A 19,054-nucleotide genomic window follows, 5' to 3' on the forward strand; every position below is an offset into this window, starting at 1 on the left:
CATGAGCCATCATCTCTGGCACCGTTACAATAACAGTCTGTTAACGCTGCTGCTTGTGTTTATAAGTCCACGTATGTGTCACAAGATCTTGTGGACATGTCAGAGGAAGTCTCCCCATCACTCAAATGCTTTTACTGGAAGTTGACTGGATGTTGGCCACACACACACACATGCACGCACACACACACACACAAAAAAAAGAAACCCTCCGCCCCAGTTTGGGTATTCCTTTCTCCTATCTGTCTCTTTACATTGGGTTCCATGACGGTGATCTGGTCAAAGCTCCTTTACAAAGACTCAGACTGGGGGAAGCTGAAGCCAGTTGCAAGGTTTTAAGTTGACAGTGAAGGGGAGGTGTGTGTCTGGGTGTGTGTGTGTGTGTGTGTGTGTGTGTGTGGCGGGCAGAGGGAGGAGAAATCGTCTCTCCGATTGTGACCGAATGTACTTTCTGACCCCGTGTGTAAGCCCTGACGTCTAAAGAGGAACCGTCCAACGCTGGCCCGAGAACAACCACAGACACAGAAACAGGTGCAGAGATGGAAACAGACAGTAAAAGAGCAAACATCAAGCGACAAATACTTGTGAAGAGGTAGTGAATCTGTCTGCGAGAGAGCCAAAGACAGCCAGAGCGAGAGCAAACACTTGTCAGCATATCTCTTCACCTCTGCCCGGTGTGACAGGCATCTATGGGTTTAGCACTATCTGACTGTATGGTGCTAAAGTCTTCTAACATAATTTCATCACATTTCAGCAACTACGTGCAATAGTCCCCCACTGACGAAGTCGCTCCCGGCCTTGAGCTCAGTGAACGAGCAACCAGAGACACTGTGCTGCATGAGACAGATATTTCCTGGTTGCTCTGTGACATTGTTGCAGAACTAAAGCTCGCTGCTGATTTATTTTGTTTGTTGGTGTGTCTGTGTGTGTGGGATTACGGATCTTTATACATTTTGGTCTGTGGACTGACTGACCCTTCCGGCAATGTTTGCAAACAAGTAGGATAAGAGGGGCGGATTACCTAACCAGCTTTGATTGCTCATGGATTCCACGCAAAATTTCACATCATAGATTTTTATAGATTACAGCTGATTTGAAAATGAAAACCAAACTTTTTCTGTTTAAGTGGAAGCTACTCTAGAGGTTTCATCTTGCATTCTTCCTGCATTTATTATTTTTTGATCATTTCTAATAATTTTCACTATAAAAAGTCAAATATTCACATGGAGTTTTACTTTCTGCACTTTTTTGGTTACAAATGTTTCTTCTGCAGCTTGAAAAATGATCAGACTAATTGATATTTCCAAATAATTCCTCTTGTGGCGTTATTGAAGTGGTAATGTGCTTCTTCAGTGGTTATGCCTTAACCGCAAGTGTTACCAGTGTGTGTGTGTGTGTGTGTGTGTGTGTGTGAAGAGAAGAGAGAGACTATTTGTGGGAGACATTGCTCTCTGTGTTTCACACATGTTTTGACAGTTCTGCAAGCTAATCCCTATTGTTGCTTTGCGAAGCTGGGAGGTGTGTGTGTGTGTGTGTGTGTGTGTGTTTGTGTGTGTGTGTGGTGAGGAGGTGGGGGTTTACTCTCCTCCTCAATGGATACACATTCTTGTTGTTATACTGTAGTTACATAACATTGCATGTCTGCTTTACAAGGAATTTTGAATGTCTAGCTTCTGCTCGGTGCAATAAATCATTTTTATCTTTATGGGATTTTTTATAAGTAGCTGTATTATATTTTATCAAAGTACTATGTCAATAACTGTTTGGCTTTTAATTACTCTTGTAGTAATCATCTCATCTATGCTTGTACAAAGAGGTATACATAGAAGACAATTTTTTGTACTTTAGGTTTGTGTACGAGCTCAGACAGAGAGAGATATGCAACATGTTGATGTATCTGTTGTCCTTCACCTCATTCCTTCCATCTTCTTCTTCTTCTTCTTGTGTGGTTTGGAATTCAAACTCTGCTTGGAGGGCATATCTTGGCTGCTAACCACCTCACCCACACCCTCAAGTCTTTCCTCTTTAGAAACTCCCTGTCACACACACACACACACATACACACACACACACACACACAACCACCCCTACCCACCACCACGATCCCCAAACACAGTTTTCGCAGCTATCCTTGTAAGGACGTTGCATTGACCTTCATTCATTGTGGACTTTAATCTTAACCTAACCTCAATTCACACCTTACCCTTAACCTTAACCACAACCTCAGAAATGATGTTTTGCCTCATGAGGAGAAGACATTAGTCTCCATGAGGACTACTGGTCCCGACAAGGTCAGTGTTTATATCGGAAAAGGTCCCCAAGAGGTAACAAAAATGCACGCACACACACACACACACACACACACACACACACACACACACACACACACACACACACACACACACACACACACACACGCAATTGCTGAGACACTCTTTTCAAACCATGCTAAACCTTTAGGCCCAACAATACAGGCTGGACCTAATCTTATAGCCCTCATCCAATCGGAGTGCCGGAAAGCAAAGAGTGGAATTGATTGGCTGGTGGCCACAGGGGCCAGTTAGGGGAAGGAGAACAAGATGAGACAACCATTGTTGATTGATTACCATGAAAGACACTTTTGTTACCGACTTGAAGCCAGTACACTGTGCCTGTATCGAGAGGAAACGCTAGCAGTCTTAAAATAGGTCACCGCTGCACTAACAGCGTATACAAGACACTTCACTGAGATAGTAAGGTGTGCATGTGTGACAAGACAATCTCACCTCCCCTCTATGAGAGAGTAAGGTCCACAGATTATTAGCTGTGAGTGATATTGATTGGCTGAGGTACAAAGGTTAACAGAGTAGTTTCTATCTGTGAATAACACTTAAAGGAGAATGAAAGCAGGAGCCGAGTGATGGAGGAAATGTATTCAATTAGCCTTGACTATAAATTTATCAAAACCAAAACAGCGCTTTAAATCCACTCAACGATGCTTTCAGTAACGATGACGACATCTTTTTTGGGCGACTTCAGCCGACCTCCATCACATCTTTCCACGGCGCAGGTTATGAAAACTGCTCTAAGAGAAGACTGAGCTTATTTGCACTGCTGGCAGCGGTTCGATTCCCAGAAAAATCACTCCGCAGTATCTGCACACACCAATAAGTCAACAGGGATTTGAACTGTAGCTTGGGAAGATAAGGTTGAAACTTGTTCAACTCCATTCTTAAATAAAAGATGATTAGATGGTGCAGTAATCTTATTCACAATCCTTTGGCTTTGGAAATAAGTGAAAGTGTGGTCAAGATACCATAAAACAATATGAGTGCTTGGATAATGTGGACTTCGGGGTTTTATTGATGCGCCTGGTCGCCTGATATTAAACCGCATTTTTATCTATTTTATTTCATCTTATTGAATTAGATTTTACGGACAGACTGCTGTTTTCTGGAATTTTATCTTCTACGCTACAGGCAAAGAACAATACTGTCCCTGATTCTGATCCAAGTACACCTCCAACTGTTTGCAAAACACACACACACACACACACACACACACACACATACACACATGCTTTCCTAGTCTCCTTGTTTGTACTGACACATACAGATAATAATAACAACTCACAATCACGTGTCTTTTCACTTGATCGTGGTGTCAGCGGTATGCAGCCGCAGTATGATCCGGATTGTCTGCTGAAATTCAAGCAGCACAACCTGCTATCATGATAAAATGTCAGCTTGCCAACATTTTACTTTAATTTGTATGAACCCGCATTTGCAGCCCATACACACGAGGAAAAGCATTAATGCGTAGCGGAGATCAAATGCGAGATGGAAGGACACCCTCCGTGAGAGCCACCGATCCCACATCCTGCTCACAATGCTACAGCCCTTTGAATCTGAATGTATCCCTTCTTGTGAAATTGCTGCCAAGGCGAAGGCCCTCACTGTGTCAGTGGCACTGATAGAAAGAGACAGAGAGGCAGCGTGCCTCTATTCACAGCCAACATACACATTAGCATAACTCACATTGCGCAGGGGGGGGGGGGAACCACCTAGCCACCTGTAGCTGTGCAACACACTCTCAGTGACCTGTAGCGCTCTTTCCCATCCACTTCATTCACTTTCTTCCTCTGAATTTCTTGCATTTGCATCTGTGTGTGTGTGTGTGTGTGTGTGTGTGTGTGTGTGTGTGTGTGTGTGTGTGTGAATGAGTGTCCTCACTGGTGACACAAGCAGACTGTTTTGAGCTAATGAAGTGAGCAGGCTTGAGCGGTGAGCAGACATCATTTGTTATGTGTGGAGCACAAGTGCTAGATTGTGCAAGAAGATTGTACAAAGATTTGCTGATAATGACTAAAAGGTGATAGAAAGTTTATAAATGCATGATGATGACAACGAATGTTATGAGTGATTGTGGGTGTGTTTCATACAAAAGAACTGTGCACATTAGAGACATGATTAAAAAATACAGCTGGAGAAACTCGCCATAGTTTGTTTTCTCTCTCTCTCTCTCTCTCTCTCTCTCTCTCTCTCTCTCTCTCTCTGTCTCTCTCTCTCTCATGTTAACTTATTTTAGAGGAGGGGCAGGAGGAGTGTCCTGAAGACCACTGGTAACCTCCCCCAGGGTTGTGATTGGCTGAGACAGTTGTGAGTGAGTCCAGGGGAGGCCAGTAGGAAGGTGAGTGGTCTGGGAGCCTTGCTAGGGGGGCAGGCAGCCGCAGAGAGCAGTTACCACTGCCTCTTAAAACCTAGGTACTCCTCATAACAGCTGCAGACTGATAGACAGAGAGCAGGGGAGGGCCGGAGACAGTTCTGAAGGAGGGAGAAGGAAGGAGAGTGAGAAGTTGTGAATAGGGAAAATTAGAGAATAAGAAGTCCTACTTGTGTGTTCACCCTTTCTTGAATGCTGCCTCCACACTGCACTACCTGAGGCACACATACACTCACACACAGGGAGGTGTTTGAGGGAGGCTTTGAGGGCTGACTCTCCAGGGAAGAAGGGAATTAAACACTTTTGTTTTCAATCTGCTTCGTCCACATTCAGGAGAAAACAAAAGGATTACAGCTTGTACGTCTGCCCCACTTGTTCCTCTCTCTTCTCTGCATTTTGTCTTCACTGAGTTACTTTGGAGACTTTGGATACAACCTTCTTGAATTGTTGGTCCGAGCTCAGAGAGGCATGGCACACGGACAAAAGAGCCCCAGGTGGGCATTAACCCAGGGCTCCTTCAGCTTGGCACCGGGCCTGTCGCTCTTCTCCCTCCTCCTCCTACTCCTCACCGTCTCGGCTGCAGACGAGTACGACTACTACAGCTGGCAATCGGACAACTTCCACAACGGCCGCTTCTACACCAAGCAGCCCCAGTGTGTGGACATACCAGCTGACCTGCGCCTGTGCCACAATGTGGGCTACAAGAAAATGAGGCTGCCCAACCTCCTGGACCACGAGACCATGCCAGAAGTGAAGCAGCAGGCTGGCAGCTGGGTGCCCCTCCTGGCCAAACGGTGCCATGCCGATACCCAGGTCTTCCTGTGCTCTCTGTTTGCACCGGTGTGCCTAGACAGGCCCATCTATCCCTGCCGCTCGCTGTGTGAGGCCGTGAGGGACAGTTGTGCTCCGGTGATGGAGACCTACGGCTTCCCCTGGCCGGAGATGCTGACCTGCGATAAGTTCCCCATTGATAACGACCTCTGCATCCCCATGCAGTTCACTGGGAACCATGCGACCCAGCCACCAGGTAGGGAAGCCATGTGCACATACACCCACACATAGATACAAATGGATGCATATACTCAACATATATTTAAATATAATTAAGCATGGCTCCTAAATAAGTTACAGGTCAAAAGTTTTCATTATGGCTATTTGAGATTTTAGGCAACGTGTTAATATGACATTTTGGACATACTAAAATCTAACTACCCCGTCAGAACGTTCAACAATGACACTACAATCACTTTAAGTTAAATATATCAATTAATAAAAAGTTTTAAAAACTGTAAAATCTCTCTAGCATAAAAAGTATTGCCATTGTTGATATTCTGTACAAAACATGGTTCGTATTGGACAAATTTCAGTTTTTAATGTGTAGTGTAGCTGATGCATTTTAGTAAGCAACATTAATATTAGTAACTAAATTAAACATATGGGTTAAAAAAATGAAATAATTGTCATAAAAAATGCTATTATTGTTATACTGTGACTTGTGTTGGGCAGACACAATTGCAGTAATAAAACCGTATCAAGAGAATAAACGGTCTCTGCATTCAGAAGTTTAGACCTTATATTCATCTCGAATCTCAGAAATCTCAACATTTCTAAGACAGATGAGTGTTCGAGATCCTGCAGAGTCTGAAACAGCGAGAGCCTGAAAAAAAACGGCTGTGAGTCTCATATGGTCCCCCTGCCCCGCGCTGATGACAGATGAAAGTTTAAGTGAGAGGCTTTCCAGAGGAGGTCGGTGAGAGAGAGAGGCAGGAGCAGGAAGAGGCTACAGGGGAAGGTTCTTGTGTAAGTGGACAGTTCAGGACGGCTCCGTGCCATCTCCACACGCCTCGGGGAGGGACAGACCGAGACAGAGACGGGAGACTGAGAGACTCCGGTGTCCAGATCGCTCACTGAGTTAAGATAAATAGACTGTGATGTTAAACACGTCTTTACTAAAGAATTGAAACACACACACACACACACAGTTTTGTCAGTAGATGCCAATCAGGGCCTAATTAATCAATCTAACAGCTGAGTGAATGGAGAATGTCTTATTTCAAGCTGTCATGTATGCAACTCACAAGATGGTCTGCTGAGTGTCAATAAATGAACAAATGAACCCAAGATGGATGAAATAAGAAGACAAATCACCACCTCAGTGTTTCTCAATGAGATCTGATTCATAAAAAATTGAAAATATTATATAATTTTGGACAAAGAACAAGCAGGAGGACAGAGAACTTTGAGAGAGTGAGTGAGAACTAAATTGAGAGAAATAGGCGTGTGTGTGTGTGTGTGTGTGTGTGTGTGAGTGTGTGTGTGCGCAGAGCGACTACTTAAGCAGCCTCTTCACAAAAGCAGTCAGCGCTAAGAAGGGGGAGAGAGGGAGTTGATGAGAGTCTTTAGACAGTGGAGGGGGACAGTCCCCACTGTGTCCCAGCCTGCTCTGCCTTTGTTGGGTCTGGCAGCCAGCAGGCCAATTAGCTAGAAGGCCAATTACTGAGCTCCCACTAATTAGTCGACATGACAGGACAAGAGAGGCAGGCAGAGAATGGGAATGGCTAGAGTCTGATTGTCCCTAAGAGAGCAGAAAGGAGAGGAGTGAAAGGAAGCGGGAGTAAAGAGAAGCAGACAGTGCGCAGGAGAGGAGAAAAGCTGCTTCCTGCAGCATAAAAAAAAGTGTCCGCCTCTCTGCTTTCAATAAGAAAATGGTTTATTATTCTCATTATTCTACTTCTTGCCTTTAACCGTTTATTGCCTTTTATTATCTACTTTGGTTTGAAATAACGCTCCTGTATGTATTATAGTTAATATCTTTTCCTTAATACATTTAAAAAGCTGGAAAAAATTATCTTAAATAAATAGTGATTTACTAAAGCACTACAAATGAAAGCCAACAATGCCAAAACATCATTTCAGTCCTGTCAATTGAAACAAGTTGAGTAATATATCTTCACTTTTTATCAAAAAATGTTCACAGCATACTGATATCTATCTACTCTGATTTTAAAAGTGGGAAAAGATCGTTCGATTCTCTGGTGAAATCATGCAGGGCTGACTTATTCCATTAGGAAAAATGGCTGTTCTGTTTTTGTAGGACTCGTATCAACTATGTGACATTTTGGCTTTTGCAGCTCCATAACTCATTCTTTTTACACGCTCACTGAGAAGGAGGCGGTTAAGACTTCATCTGTCACCTCCTCAAACAGGAGACTGTTTGTTGATCCTATCTAATCAAATAACGATCAGAGGTGGCTAGATTACAGAAAGTGGTGCAAGACCAGAGGGCAAATATGTAGAGAGATCATATGAAACTTAATGCCAAGAGAAAAAAATAGGACTAGATGTTATGAATGAAATGTTTAAAGCATAAAGTGAAAATGGAATATCAGGTTGGATTTAACAATTACATTTGAGTTTGTGTGGTTGTGAATATGTGTGTGTTTGTGCGTGTGTTCGGGTGTGAGTGAAACTGAGAGTGAACCCGTATCACTTCTAGCCCGAAGGCTCAGTCACTGACATTTTGTTAAGAACCAGAGATTCTCAGATGTGCCGATGGGGCCATCCTGAGGACAAGCTTTTGGCTCGCAAACACACACGCACACGCGCGAACACGCACGCACACACACACACACATAACGCACACACACACAAAAACACAGCCAGAAATAATAAAAAGGAATCTCAGCTAAAAACTCTTAGAAGCGAGTTTCTTGGGAACCTTCTGTGTCAAAGGACATGGATGATTCTCTTCACACAGGATCGTATGTAGTAATCCAGATGAATCTCGGGGAGTTTGATCAATCACAGGAATCAAATGCTGCTCTACCTGCTGCTCTCCCCCTGTCCGAGAGGCCCCGATGCTATCTGAGCTATTCTGCAATTACATGATATAGCACGGTTCGAGAGCTCCTGTGGAAACTAGCAGTACAGAGTTAGATTCACTTTCCACCACTCTGTCACAGCCAAAACTGAGAGGAACACCACCACCACCACCACCACCTGAGCTCAGGTTGTGCGTGTGTGGATGATTTTTTTGGCATATGTGTGTGTGCATGCCAGCTTATGTGCGTGTGTGTGTGTGTGTGTTATGGGGGCCCACGGGGTGTGATTATGTGAAACACAAGTCTGTAGATATTATACTGAGGAAGACAAGCAGACTGCTGACAAAAGAGGGTCCAGGCATCCAGGGAATAAAAAAAAAAAAAAAGGCCAGCTGAGCTCACTCTCTCAGGCAGAACATAGTTAATGCCGCCCATCAAGTTCACCTCATGGATTTAATGATGCTACCCCTAGCTACTGTCAGCTTCTGTAAATCAGCAGGTATGATAAGCGTAGGGATGATTCTGCAGTGTCTCTGTTTTTGGCACGGGCTAAACTCTATAACTCAAGTTGCATGTTTCCGCGGAAAATGTTCTTCGAGACAATATGCGCGTTGTCCGGTGAAAGTCGTTGAAATTGCGCGGTGTGAAAGATATTGTCTGTCCTCGCCGCCCTCATTGATGTGGCTAGTGTAAGTTACAACCGTGCTAAAGGAGACAGGCAGCACTGTCAGGTCCCCAGCAGCACAATGGGCGCTACTCATGTGGCCCTGGCTGCTATATGAAAGGGGAAAATGTGATCCAATGCTCTGTGCATGGAAGACTGCCTAGGCCTTTTGAGAATGTATTTTCTCTTCTGTATAGGATTCCTACAGATGCGAGGAACGTGCTGTGTTTTAGGGGCCCCAGGGGTTGCCTCGCGGGCCGTGTTTAAGTCCTTCTCTGTCTGTCTGCATGCCACATTTAAACAGATGTTAGGCCCTCCGACATAAATCACACGCTGCATTTCATCTCCGGCACGGTACCGTTTTATGTCATAAGTGTTGCTACTCGTAACTTAAAGGGTCCAAATGAGGCGTGAGATGGTGACCGACGCATACTTTAAATGGAACGTTCTCCCCATAAAAGTGGATGTGATGCTCGGGCTGCAGGGGATGAGGTTACAGGACACCTCGGGGGATCAGATGAGGATATTGTAAGATTTTTTTTAAGTTAAGATATGTGTGTAAGAAAGAGAAAAGGGGGAGGGGGGGGTCTTTGTTCATACTCTAAGATAACATTAACTGTGATTGGGCAGAGCGGTTCTGCTTTTTTTAGTCACTTACAGTGATGGCCATAATTTACGTCCAAATTACCAACTGATTTCCTGATGATGATGATGATGATGATGATATCATTACTTTACTGTCATGTTTTTGGAGGTCACAGCAGCCAAATATCGTATCTAATAACATTTCACATTGGTGCACATTGACATTGCTTTATGGGGCCTTTTATTTCAAAACTAAGTCATTATTTGACAAATGACTCTTCACTTATTTATCATTAACGTCAACTTTTGTCATTGACATCACAAAAGTGTTCTCAAGTTTTTTTTTCTGATACTGGGGAGATTTCGTTGCTGTTTTTAATCAACCTCTCTGATTCGTGAGGTAACAGCTATGGAAAGGATCAGCGAGAGAGAGGGGGGGGGGGGGGGGCGAGAGACTGCAAATACATCAAGAGCGAGAAACAATGAAATGGAGAAAGTGATATTAACCTCAGAGCTATGACTAAATGAAGTTGTGCAGTTAAACTACTGGACTCTTGCCGCGCGTCATTTCCACTTTGGCTTGCTGTTCGAAGATTAACAACAGGGCTTTCCAACGGACCACCTCCCTGCTCACCCCGCTCCCATCATCTCTCCTCTCTCCTCATCTGTCTTTCACAGGCTACAACAACAGCTCTGAGAGACAATATTATAACACTCGTCACTATGTTTGGGAACATTTAAGTATCTGTGTTATCTAAAAGCCAAATGAAAACACATGAGAGGTGGTCAAGTCCAAAGTCAACCAAAGCAAGAACATAAGCCTCACAATATAATCACATAGCATGGTGAAAATTCCTTAACTGCTTTAAGTTGATGGCAAAAATACATTAATGACCTAATGTTAAAATATTTTCTGAGTAGAAATGTGTCCAGGAAAAAAAAGCTACGCAGCAATGATTCCCATCAGAACATGACGGTGATTCCCTCGACGGAGACCAGACTGTGATGAGGGCAGTCGTCGCTTAATTGATTTCTCAGCAGCATCCAAATGGTTTTCTGTCCAAGCTCAACTAAGTTTTCATGGAGGGACTTCTTTCTCCTGACACATGCTCTGGCATCGAAGCAACTGGGCCTCCTGCCAACATACCACCCCTGTGAAACCAGAATGAATTACCGTGGAGCCTGAATAAGACTAACAGCTTCAAGGGAATCATTCAAAACACACAAATCCAGAAGAGTTTTGGCGTCTCTTGATCTGTGTGTGTGTTTGTGTGTGTGTGTGTGTGTGTGTGTGTTTCCGTGTTCTTGTCCCAGTCTTCATGTCAGCACCAGACAATTAAGAGGCCTGACCCTGTAGGCCTTGCAGGTCTCTCGCCCACGAAAGCTATGGGAACCCTCAGGAGGAGAAAAAACAGGCAGAAAAACAGGCAACAAGAACATGGTTCAACTCCCTCCACACATACGTACGCTCAGTGATGGTTAGGGGGTTCACCTCCCAACGACCCGAGCAGCGAAGCATGCTAAACTTTGACCCCTCTCATTATCTGCCCAGACGCTGAGGTTTGGGCTGGGGGTGATAACCTTTGAACTCTGACTTTTAACCCAGGGGCCTGGGCTGGACTGTGCTAATATAGTCCCGTGTGTTTCTGTAAATGTGTGACACAGAGGAAAAAGAGAGAGAGAGAACAGGAAACTTTTGGAGGGGGGAGAGATTTGAAAAATATTTGGGATATTGTGGTGAGTGAATGACAGAAAAAATTAGGTCCCCTACAAGCAGTCTCCCTGAAAAAGGCTGCTTACTCAGCAGAGGGTTTGTGTTGTTTTCCCTTCAGACAAGTTTTCTCAAATCATATTTCTCTGCCTGTGCGTGTATATATATGTGGGTGTAGGGAGAGGTTCTATACCTGCTGCAACCACATCCTTCTCCCCCCCCCTGCCTCTTTCTAATGTTATGCCTTACTCATTCAAATGGCCCAAGGCTTTTTTGGGAGATGAGTAGACTGATATTAGATGTGTACAGCTGCAACCAGCCCCTCTGGGATTACATGGAGTTTATGTAGTAATTGTCATAATAAAGTTTTATATTGAAGAGCCTTTGGAGAAAATTGCAAGGCAGTATGCGGCATGTCTGTGTGTGCTTGTGTGTCTGAAGAAGAGAAGACTTTTGAAAGTAACAAAGGTGATAAAACTGTCCGTTTTCTGCCGTATAAGTGTGTAACCGAGCAAGATTTTGCAATATTTGAAACATAAAAAAAGACTCAGTTTACTGTAGTGCTTGTTCTCGGTTTCTCTCATGTTGTATCTCCACTGTGTGGGTACACAATAATAACAATCACACAGCCCTCAAATCAAAGTTAGTGAGGCTAAACATGCTTTTGAGCGAAAGAGGCACAGTCATAAATTTGAAGTTAAAAATAAACTGAACTTGTTGCTTTGGTTTCCACTTGCTGTTTCACAATGTGTGGTTGCTGTGTGGCCTAAGTGCTTGCTGTGTCTGTGTACAGAAACACTTTTCACCATGTTCAGCTGCTCCTTCTGCAGCGTTTACCTTTCTGCGCGCCCAAGACCACGCCTGCACCACCAAAATATACAACGGCCAGAATAAAAACATTTTCTCCAGTGTAATTGCAGGGCAAACATCAGTCAGCCTGCTGGACTATATATTCTCTCCACAGCAAATAGCCTCTGACAAGGGGAGGGGGGCTCCAAATAAGTGCCTCAAAAGTGCTCGGGGCTTAACGATTTCATACTGACACGGCTTTGGTTTTGCTGACTGCACTTGACTAACAATGACCTCAACTCAGCCGTTAGATATTAGCTAATCTGGCCTTAATAGCACCGAATGAAATATACGTAATTCTTCCCACTCGAGTGTCGTTGTTGATGAAAGTTTGTTCTTTTGTCTCCTCAGTGTCGAAGCAGTGCCCTCCGTGTGACAACGAGCTGAAATCAGACAACATCATGGAGCATTACTGCGCCAGTGACTTCGGTAAGTACAGTACGGGTGATTAAAATGTTTGAGTGTTGCATTGACACACATACAGAACAGGTGAGGAAAGACAATTTAACACATGGCACAGCTGGCCTGTCTTTGTGGGGCCCTTAACAGAAAAAAAAACACTCATTGCCTGCAGGTGGCTCAAAAGTAAAAGTGCAGCAGCCATTACCAGTAGGTGGCGACACAAATTTATCAACATCTACGCAGTTACGCAACAGTTGTAGCAGCAGGTTAGTGCAAAATGGGTCCATCAACAGCTCCCCCTTGTGGAGAATCTGCAACCTGCTAAGCATTAATAAGTTGGATTGTGAGTAAACTACAAGTAAGAGAATTTTAGAAAATGAAAGAAAGAATTTGTGGTGAAGAAAGCCAAAGTTACAAGTGCCATCATGATCATTATAAAGAATTTTTGGTTTGGTTTGAAAGGCAGCTACACTCCGAGCTAGAAACAGCAGCAGCTGTAGTTGTTGCACCATGTTACAAGCCCACCTGTCTGCCACCTGAATCATTATGTTGTATAACATTAGTCTGTGTAGATTAGCCAAAGCAATTACGGGACTACAACACTCATACACACTCACAGTCTTGTGATTTATGCATTTACAAAAACTGTTTCAACACTGAGCTAACACTTAAATACACCGCAGTTATTTAATTTTCACTCTGAGTGGGTGGAAATAATAAATGTTCTTTCTCTTAAGTTTAACCAAATATTTTTACAAGTATTTTTAGACAAGGGTCAAAATTAACACATTTATTTGAATTATTCTCTCTGCTAGCATAACTCTTCTTTCTTATAAATCGACTAATCAATTTAACAGCCCTGAGTCCCCGACGCCCATTCAACACCATTTTCTAAGTTTTCTACTTTCCAGTATTCCAGTTTCACCACAGTTCTGACCTGCATATGAAGCCAGAAGATAATTATTCCATTATTCCTGCTCATCGAAGCTTTTGGCCCATCATATTCCGCAGCAGCTGAGTTTCTGCTTGCATGGACTGTTGCCCCACTCTTTAGAGTTAATGATATACTACAGTCCATTTTCTGCGGTCATAAGTTTCAAAGCACTGAAAAAGAAATGGTGACAAAAAAAAAAAAAAACCTCGTAACCTTGGGAGAATCATGTTTCTGAACATATTAGTGAGAATACAGTAATTGAAAATGAAATGTGGTCAGACCGGTGCTAAAAACCATATTTCTATGCTGCAGTGTCCCACAAAGGAGATGTCTGCAGTTACGTAATCTGTCAACTGGCAATTACACACACCTACAAAATGGATGGGACATACAAAACATGACCCATTATAAATCATAAATTAATAAACATCCCATCACATCCAACAATAACAACAATCTATGCACATCTCTCACACTCTGAGCCACAGCCAAAACGTAGACTCATCCCCTGTAATTAATCACATTATTACCAAATCACAGATATTTGTCTGATTAATTGCAGGATTAACCTTCATGTCTCAATCTTCCGACATGTTTCGGAGGATCAGAAAGAACGACGCGGATTCTTTCTGTTCATTTGGATGAAACATGATTACATGTGAAAGCAGATAGCCGGCCACGCCGACAGATTATTGGCTATGAATGTATGTCACCGGATGAGACATGAGGATGAGCGGAGAAGTCGAGATAAATGTGACGTATGGATTTGGAGATCAAGGCAAGAATGGCTCAACATTGTTATTCTATAGAGCGATAGCTGATTACAGCTTGATCTCACGCCTCATGAATGTTGTTACCTATTCATCTTCGCTCACTGTTTGCCCTGAGAGCATTCTGGTGTTTTATTACAGTCTACTTTTGATGTCTGATCGCATATCTTTGCTTGCATTCCTAAGTATGCAGTGCAGTACCATCCAGTAGCATGGAACAATGACAGGAGTTGAAAAGAAAGGTGCAGGGAAGTGCGTCTGGCACGGTACGGACAAGCACCCTGCACCTGGTTGGGAGGGGAAGGTGCTTGCTTTAGCTTAAAAGAAAACCTGTTTCTCCTCAAAATGACAGCGCACTTCTCTCTCTTTCACTTTCCATCTGTTTCTACCTCTACGCCCCCTCTACTCACTTTAAAAAGAGTGACTTTGTATAAAGACGTGGGCACAGCTTGTCATAAGGACACTGGCCAGGCTGCACGGTGGGCCCCACTGCATCACTTATGACTGAATATGACTGAATACGGGTGTGGGCATTAAAAGTGAAAATGATTTTATCCTTCCTATCCCGAGCTGAAACACTCACACACACACACATGAATGCATTCATTCACAAAAGTGCGTACGCGCTCGAGCGTGTATAGGCACACAAACACACCCTCAGAGAGGGAGCTGCATGTGAATCGAGATGCGGATGAGAGGCAACTCAACACACGCATTCCTCCTTGAACATGCCATCACCTCGCATGTGTGTATACGTATCAGAGAGTACCGAGGGATGTTTATGCAGCAGTTAGACAAGCAGGCGAGAAGTGAAATGGCGATCTTCCAACAGGCTTGGGTACATAGCGATGCCTCATACCGACCCAGCGCCTTTGCCCGGCCCGTGATTAATTTCACCTGTCAAAATGTTCACCCAGAGAATTCCTTGCTCAAATGCTTGGCAGTTCAATTTTAATCTCTCACATGTAAAAATATGAACTTATAAACATGTGGCTCGACGGGAGATACAAGTCAGTGCTTCATTAGTCTGATAAACCTGAGTTTGCTGTAACCGAACACCACATACTGAGAATACAGAGGTTATCTGTTCTGTACTTTTTGCTTTAAAAAATACATGGTTGTAAGCAGAGTAAATGCAATATTCCATCAGAGAAGCATAAGACTTTGATTACATCTGCTTACAAACTGCTTAGCTGATTGTTGTAAAATTATGTACAGGATTAGAGTCAGTTTTGACGAGCAAATAATGCTACAGACTGTGGTCCCATGTATAACTACAGCCGCAGGCTTTAGACCTGGATTCAAGTTAGACTTAGTTGAGAAGAATGAGAACTTGAGACTTGACTTAGACTTGACTGCTGTGAACTCTCTACAGACCTGAGACAAAAACATTCAAGTCCCAAGTTTTGACATGTTAACATCCAATATGTAACAATAACAAAAAAATGGCAGCACCAGACAAGCCTTGCATAGCCACACAGCTTGCAAAAAAGTGAATTATTAGCAATTATTCACATTAAAATGTCTCAGTCATGTAACACTTTTGACCCATCTGTGAAAGGAACTTGTATCATTTAACAGTCAGATATTTGACTCGCATCTTGACTTGAAACTTGCTTATAAAGACTTGTGACTTAGACACACTTAAGGGCTTAAAAATGGACTTAGAGTTAAAGACATAAACCAGCTGTTATTGTAACTCCACAAACATCTCTTCCTTGTCATTTACTGGTTTTCCCCAAGTCAACAACACAAATATACACACAGGATGCAGTTTTTACAATGCGGGAGAGGTGAAATGATGATACTCAGGAGAGGTGTAAACCAGCTGCTTCTTTTGCACAACACAGAGCTCAGAGTTGTTCTTGCAGAGAGAGGAAATGTCATAGCCTCTTGAAGTAGAAGTGAGCAGAACATGTGAATCCAAGTGACACGTCATAAGAATCTGGGTGTAAATAAAAAAAGTTCAGCCTTAAAATATCTCTTTGTCTTTTTTTTCCTCAGCCCTCAAGATGAAAATCAAGGAGGTGAAGAAGGAGAAGGGTGACAGGAAGCTGATAGCGGCACAGAAAAAGAAGAAAGTGTTGAAGCAGGGCGTGCTCAGGAAGAAGGACATGAAGAAGCTGACGCTGTACATCAAGAATGGCGCCAACTGCCCGTGCTCCCAGCTAGACAGCCTGGGCTCCAACTTCCTCATCATGGGCCGCAAAGTGGACCAGCAACTACTGGTCATGTCCATACACAAGTGGGACAAGAAGAGCAAGGAGCTCAAGTTTGCCATCAAGTACATGAAGTCCCATCAGTGTCCCACCTACCACACCGTCTTCCAGTGACGCAGCTCGCCGCGCTGTCCGCAGAATCCACCATCGCTCCCCACATTCCACCCTGTTCCGCTTAGATCCTAATTCTCCTTTCAATATTGAGTCCCTGCACCCGAGATCCCTGCAAAATCTGTTACCAGCCCACTACACAGTCCTACCAGGGAATCGCGGGGTGGTCAAGTTTTTATTTTCTCAGCTTTAACATGAATCAGGTAGTCAAGCCGGTCGTTCTGATCTGCTTAGAGGAATCAGACATATTAATGTCTGAGAGGGGGAAAAGCTGCACGCTATGCCTTACACACATGCCTGCCCATAAGAGCCCCAAAGAAACCACTGATTTTTTATAACAGCGTGATATGATTTTAATCCCTGAAGAAAAGCAGATCAGCAGAACAGCATCCAATTCCTACGACTTAATACTGCTTCTGATATAGTAGAGCCAATCACTTGTACGATATCTTAAAGCGACTTTATCAATTAGACAGTAGCGATAAGAAATGGGGAACCTAAAGATTTGAGGCAACTTTTGGAAAACATGTTTGTTGATTATGTAATGATCCTAGAGTGAATGGAAAGGGAGATGAGTAGGAAGGGGGAGCTTTGTTTCTATGTGAAAAGAGCTGAGAGAAATGATTCGCTGTATGTGGGCTGTGCAATGGGCCAGTGCAGACCCTGGCACAGAGCTCCCAGAAACAACATCAAAGCACAGAAATGTAGATGACCCACTTAACTGTACGTTTTAATAATGTAAAAAGTAGATAATTCAGATGAATACTAGATGATTAGAAAACAGGGCTTTTTTTTTCTTTTATCCCTACTGGGGAAGAAGATCAACGGAGTAAGACATGGCGAAGAGAGACTGACGGACTGGATGATGCTTCCACTGACTTTGTACAGCAGCGTTTTTTTTGTGGCCTGAAAGAGGGAAACTTGAATATTTTTTTTTTTTGCTTTTTGAATTGGAGAGAGAAGGAGGTCGGGGCAGAGAAGACATCTTCCTGAAAAAAAAACAAGTGGAGAATAAGAGAAAGAAAGAGAGAGAAAGAGACTCTGGATAGAACCAACAATGTTGGGTTGATAAGTCTCTGGTACTCGCTATTTTTCACTATCACTCTTCAAATGTTTCTTTTTTTTTGTACTTAAATTTTTTTTAAAATTTGCTTCAGTTAAACTTCTATGGTATGAAAGCAGAAATCATACGTACAGACATAGCACCTGAATTCACTGTTGCTGTAGCAATAAAGAATGAAATTTAACTTTGACAATATTTTCTAATCAGTTAACCTGTAAGTAGTTCTGTTACTGAAATACATCTTTTGTTTTACAAAAAAGTAAATGAATAAAATATATTTAAAATTTTTATAAAGAATATCTCTGTGAAATGTGCCTTTACTTTATCCTAAATCATTATTATTATTAACCCACACAAGTGCACACTCTGACTATTATCTGGAGAAAATAATCACATGGTTACACATTAGTGCATAATTTCACACACTTACATGAGAAACTGTGTCCCTATTTGATTCTATACTTAGCGAGGAACATGTATCTTCATGCTTATCAGTTTTCATTAAAAAAATCAGCAACAAAATTTTCAAAAAATTTAAATTTCCTTGACTAAAATCAGATTAAACTGTTTCCATCAGCTAAACACATTCTGTCAAAACATGGCATTGAAACTATCCTGATCTCTAAATATTCCATTTTCCATTTTTTCTCCCCAAAAAGTCAAATATTTTTTTAAAAACAAGCCCAAAGTCTTACTTCTATATTGATCTGACAAACAAAACAATTTTTTATCCAATTTTAACTTTTTCTATTACACATTTTGTTAAAAGTGGAAAATCAAATTGATCAAAGCATCACATGAACCTAATCTGAGCTGCAGTTTCTCAAAGAACAAGAGGATACATAGAGGATTGTGAGAGTTCACATGTTCTGCTTTGCACCTTCATTTTTCCATTCAAATGGAAGAAAGAGGTGATACCTCAACCGCACTCCGCTTTACATAAAGCCGGCGTCCCTCCGAGCCTGCGCTCGAAACCTGCCAACATTTAGCGTTAAGGAATTAGGGGTTGAAGAATAAAGGGGTGACGCAGACAGACAGCGGGCTGCAATGTAAATGACTAAGTCGATCTAAACCACCCAGAGCTTAATCGCTCCAGACGCACACATTAATTCACTGCAATAAAAGGGTTTTGGCATCTTTGTTCTCCAAAATGCAGGACAGATCAATTGTGACACTGTACAATGTTCGTTGTCTTCCGCCCATATTTCCCGGAATGTGGAGGCTTTT

General features: G+C 42.8%; 1 protein-coding gene across 1 annotated transcript; it reads left to right on the forward strand.

Annotated features, from left to right (window-relative positions):
• The first annotated feature begins 4,735 nt into the window (after positions 1 to 4,735).
• On the forward strand, positions 4,736 to 18,124 carry sfrp5 (secreted frizzled-related protein 5). Its single transcript, XM_067610097.1, has 3 exons — positions 4,736 to 5,725; positions 12,680 to 12,757; positions 16,439 to 18,124. Exons 1-3 carry the CDS (start codon positions 5,167 to 5,169, stop codon positions 16,765 to 16,767), a joined length of 966 nt encoding a protein of 321 aa, XP_067466198.1. The 5' UTR covers positions 4,736 to 5,166; the 3' UTR covers positions 16,768 to 18,124.
• Positions 18,125 to 19,054: the final 930 nt, after the last annotated feature.

The sequence above is a fragment of the Thunnus thynnus genome, chromosome 14 (assembly GCF_963924715.1).
Source record: "Thunnus thynnus chromosome 14, fThuThy2.1, whole genome shotgun sequence".
NCBI lineage: Eukaryota > Metazoa > Chordata > Actinopteri > Scombriformes > Scombridae > Thunnus > Thunnus thynnus.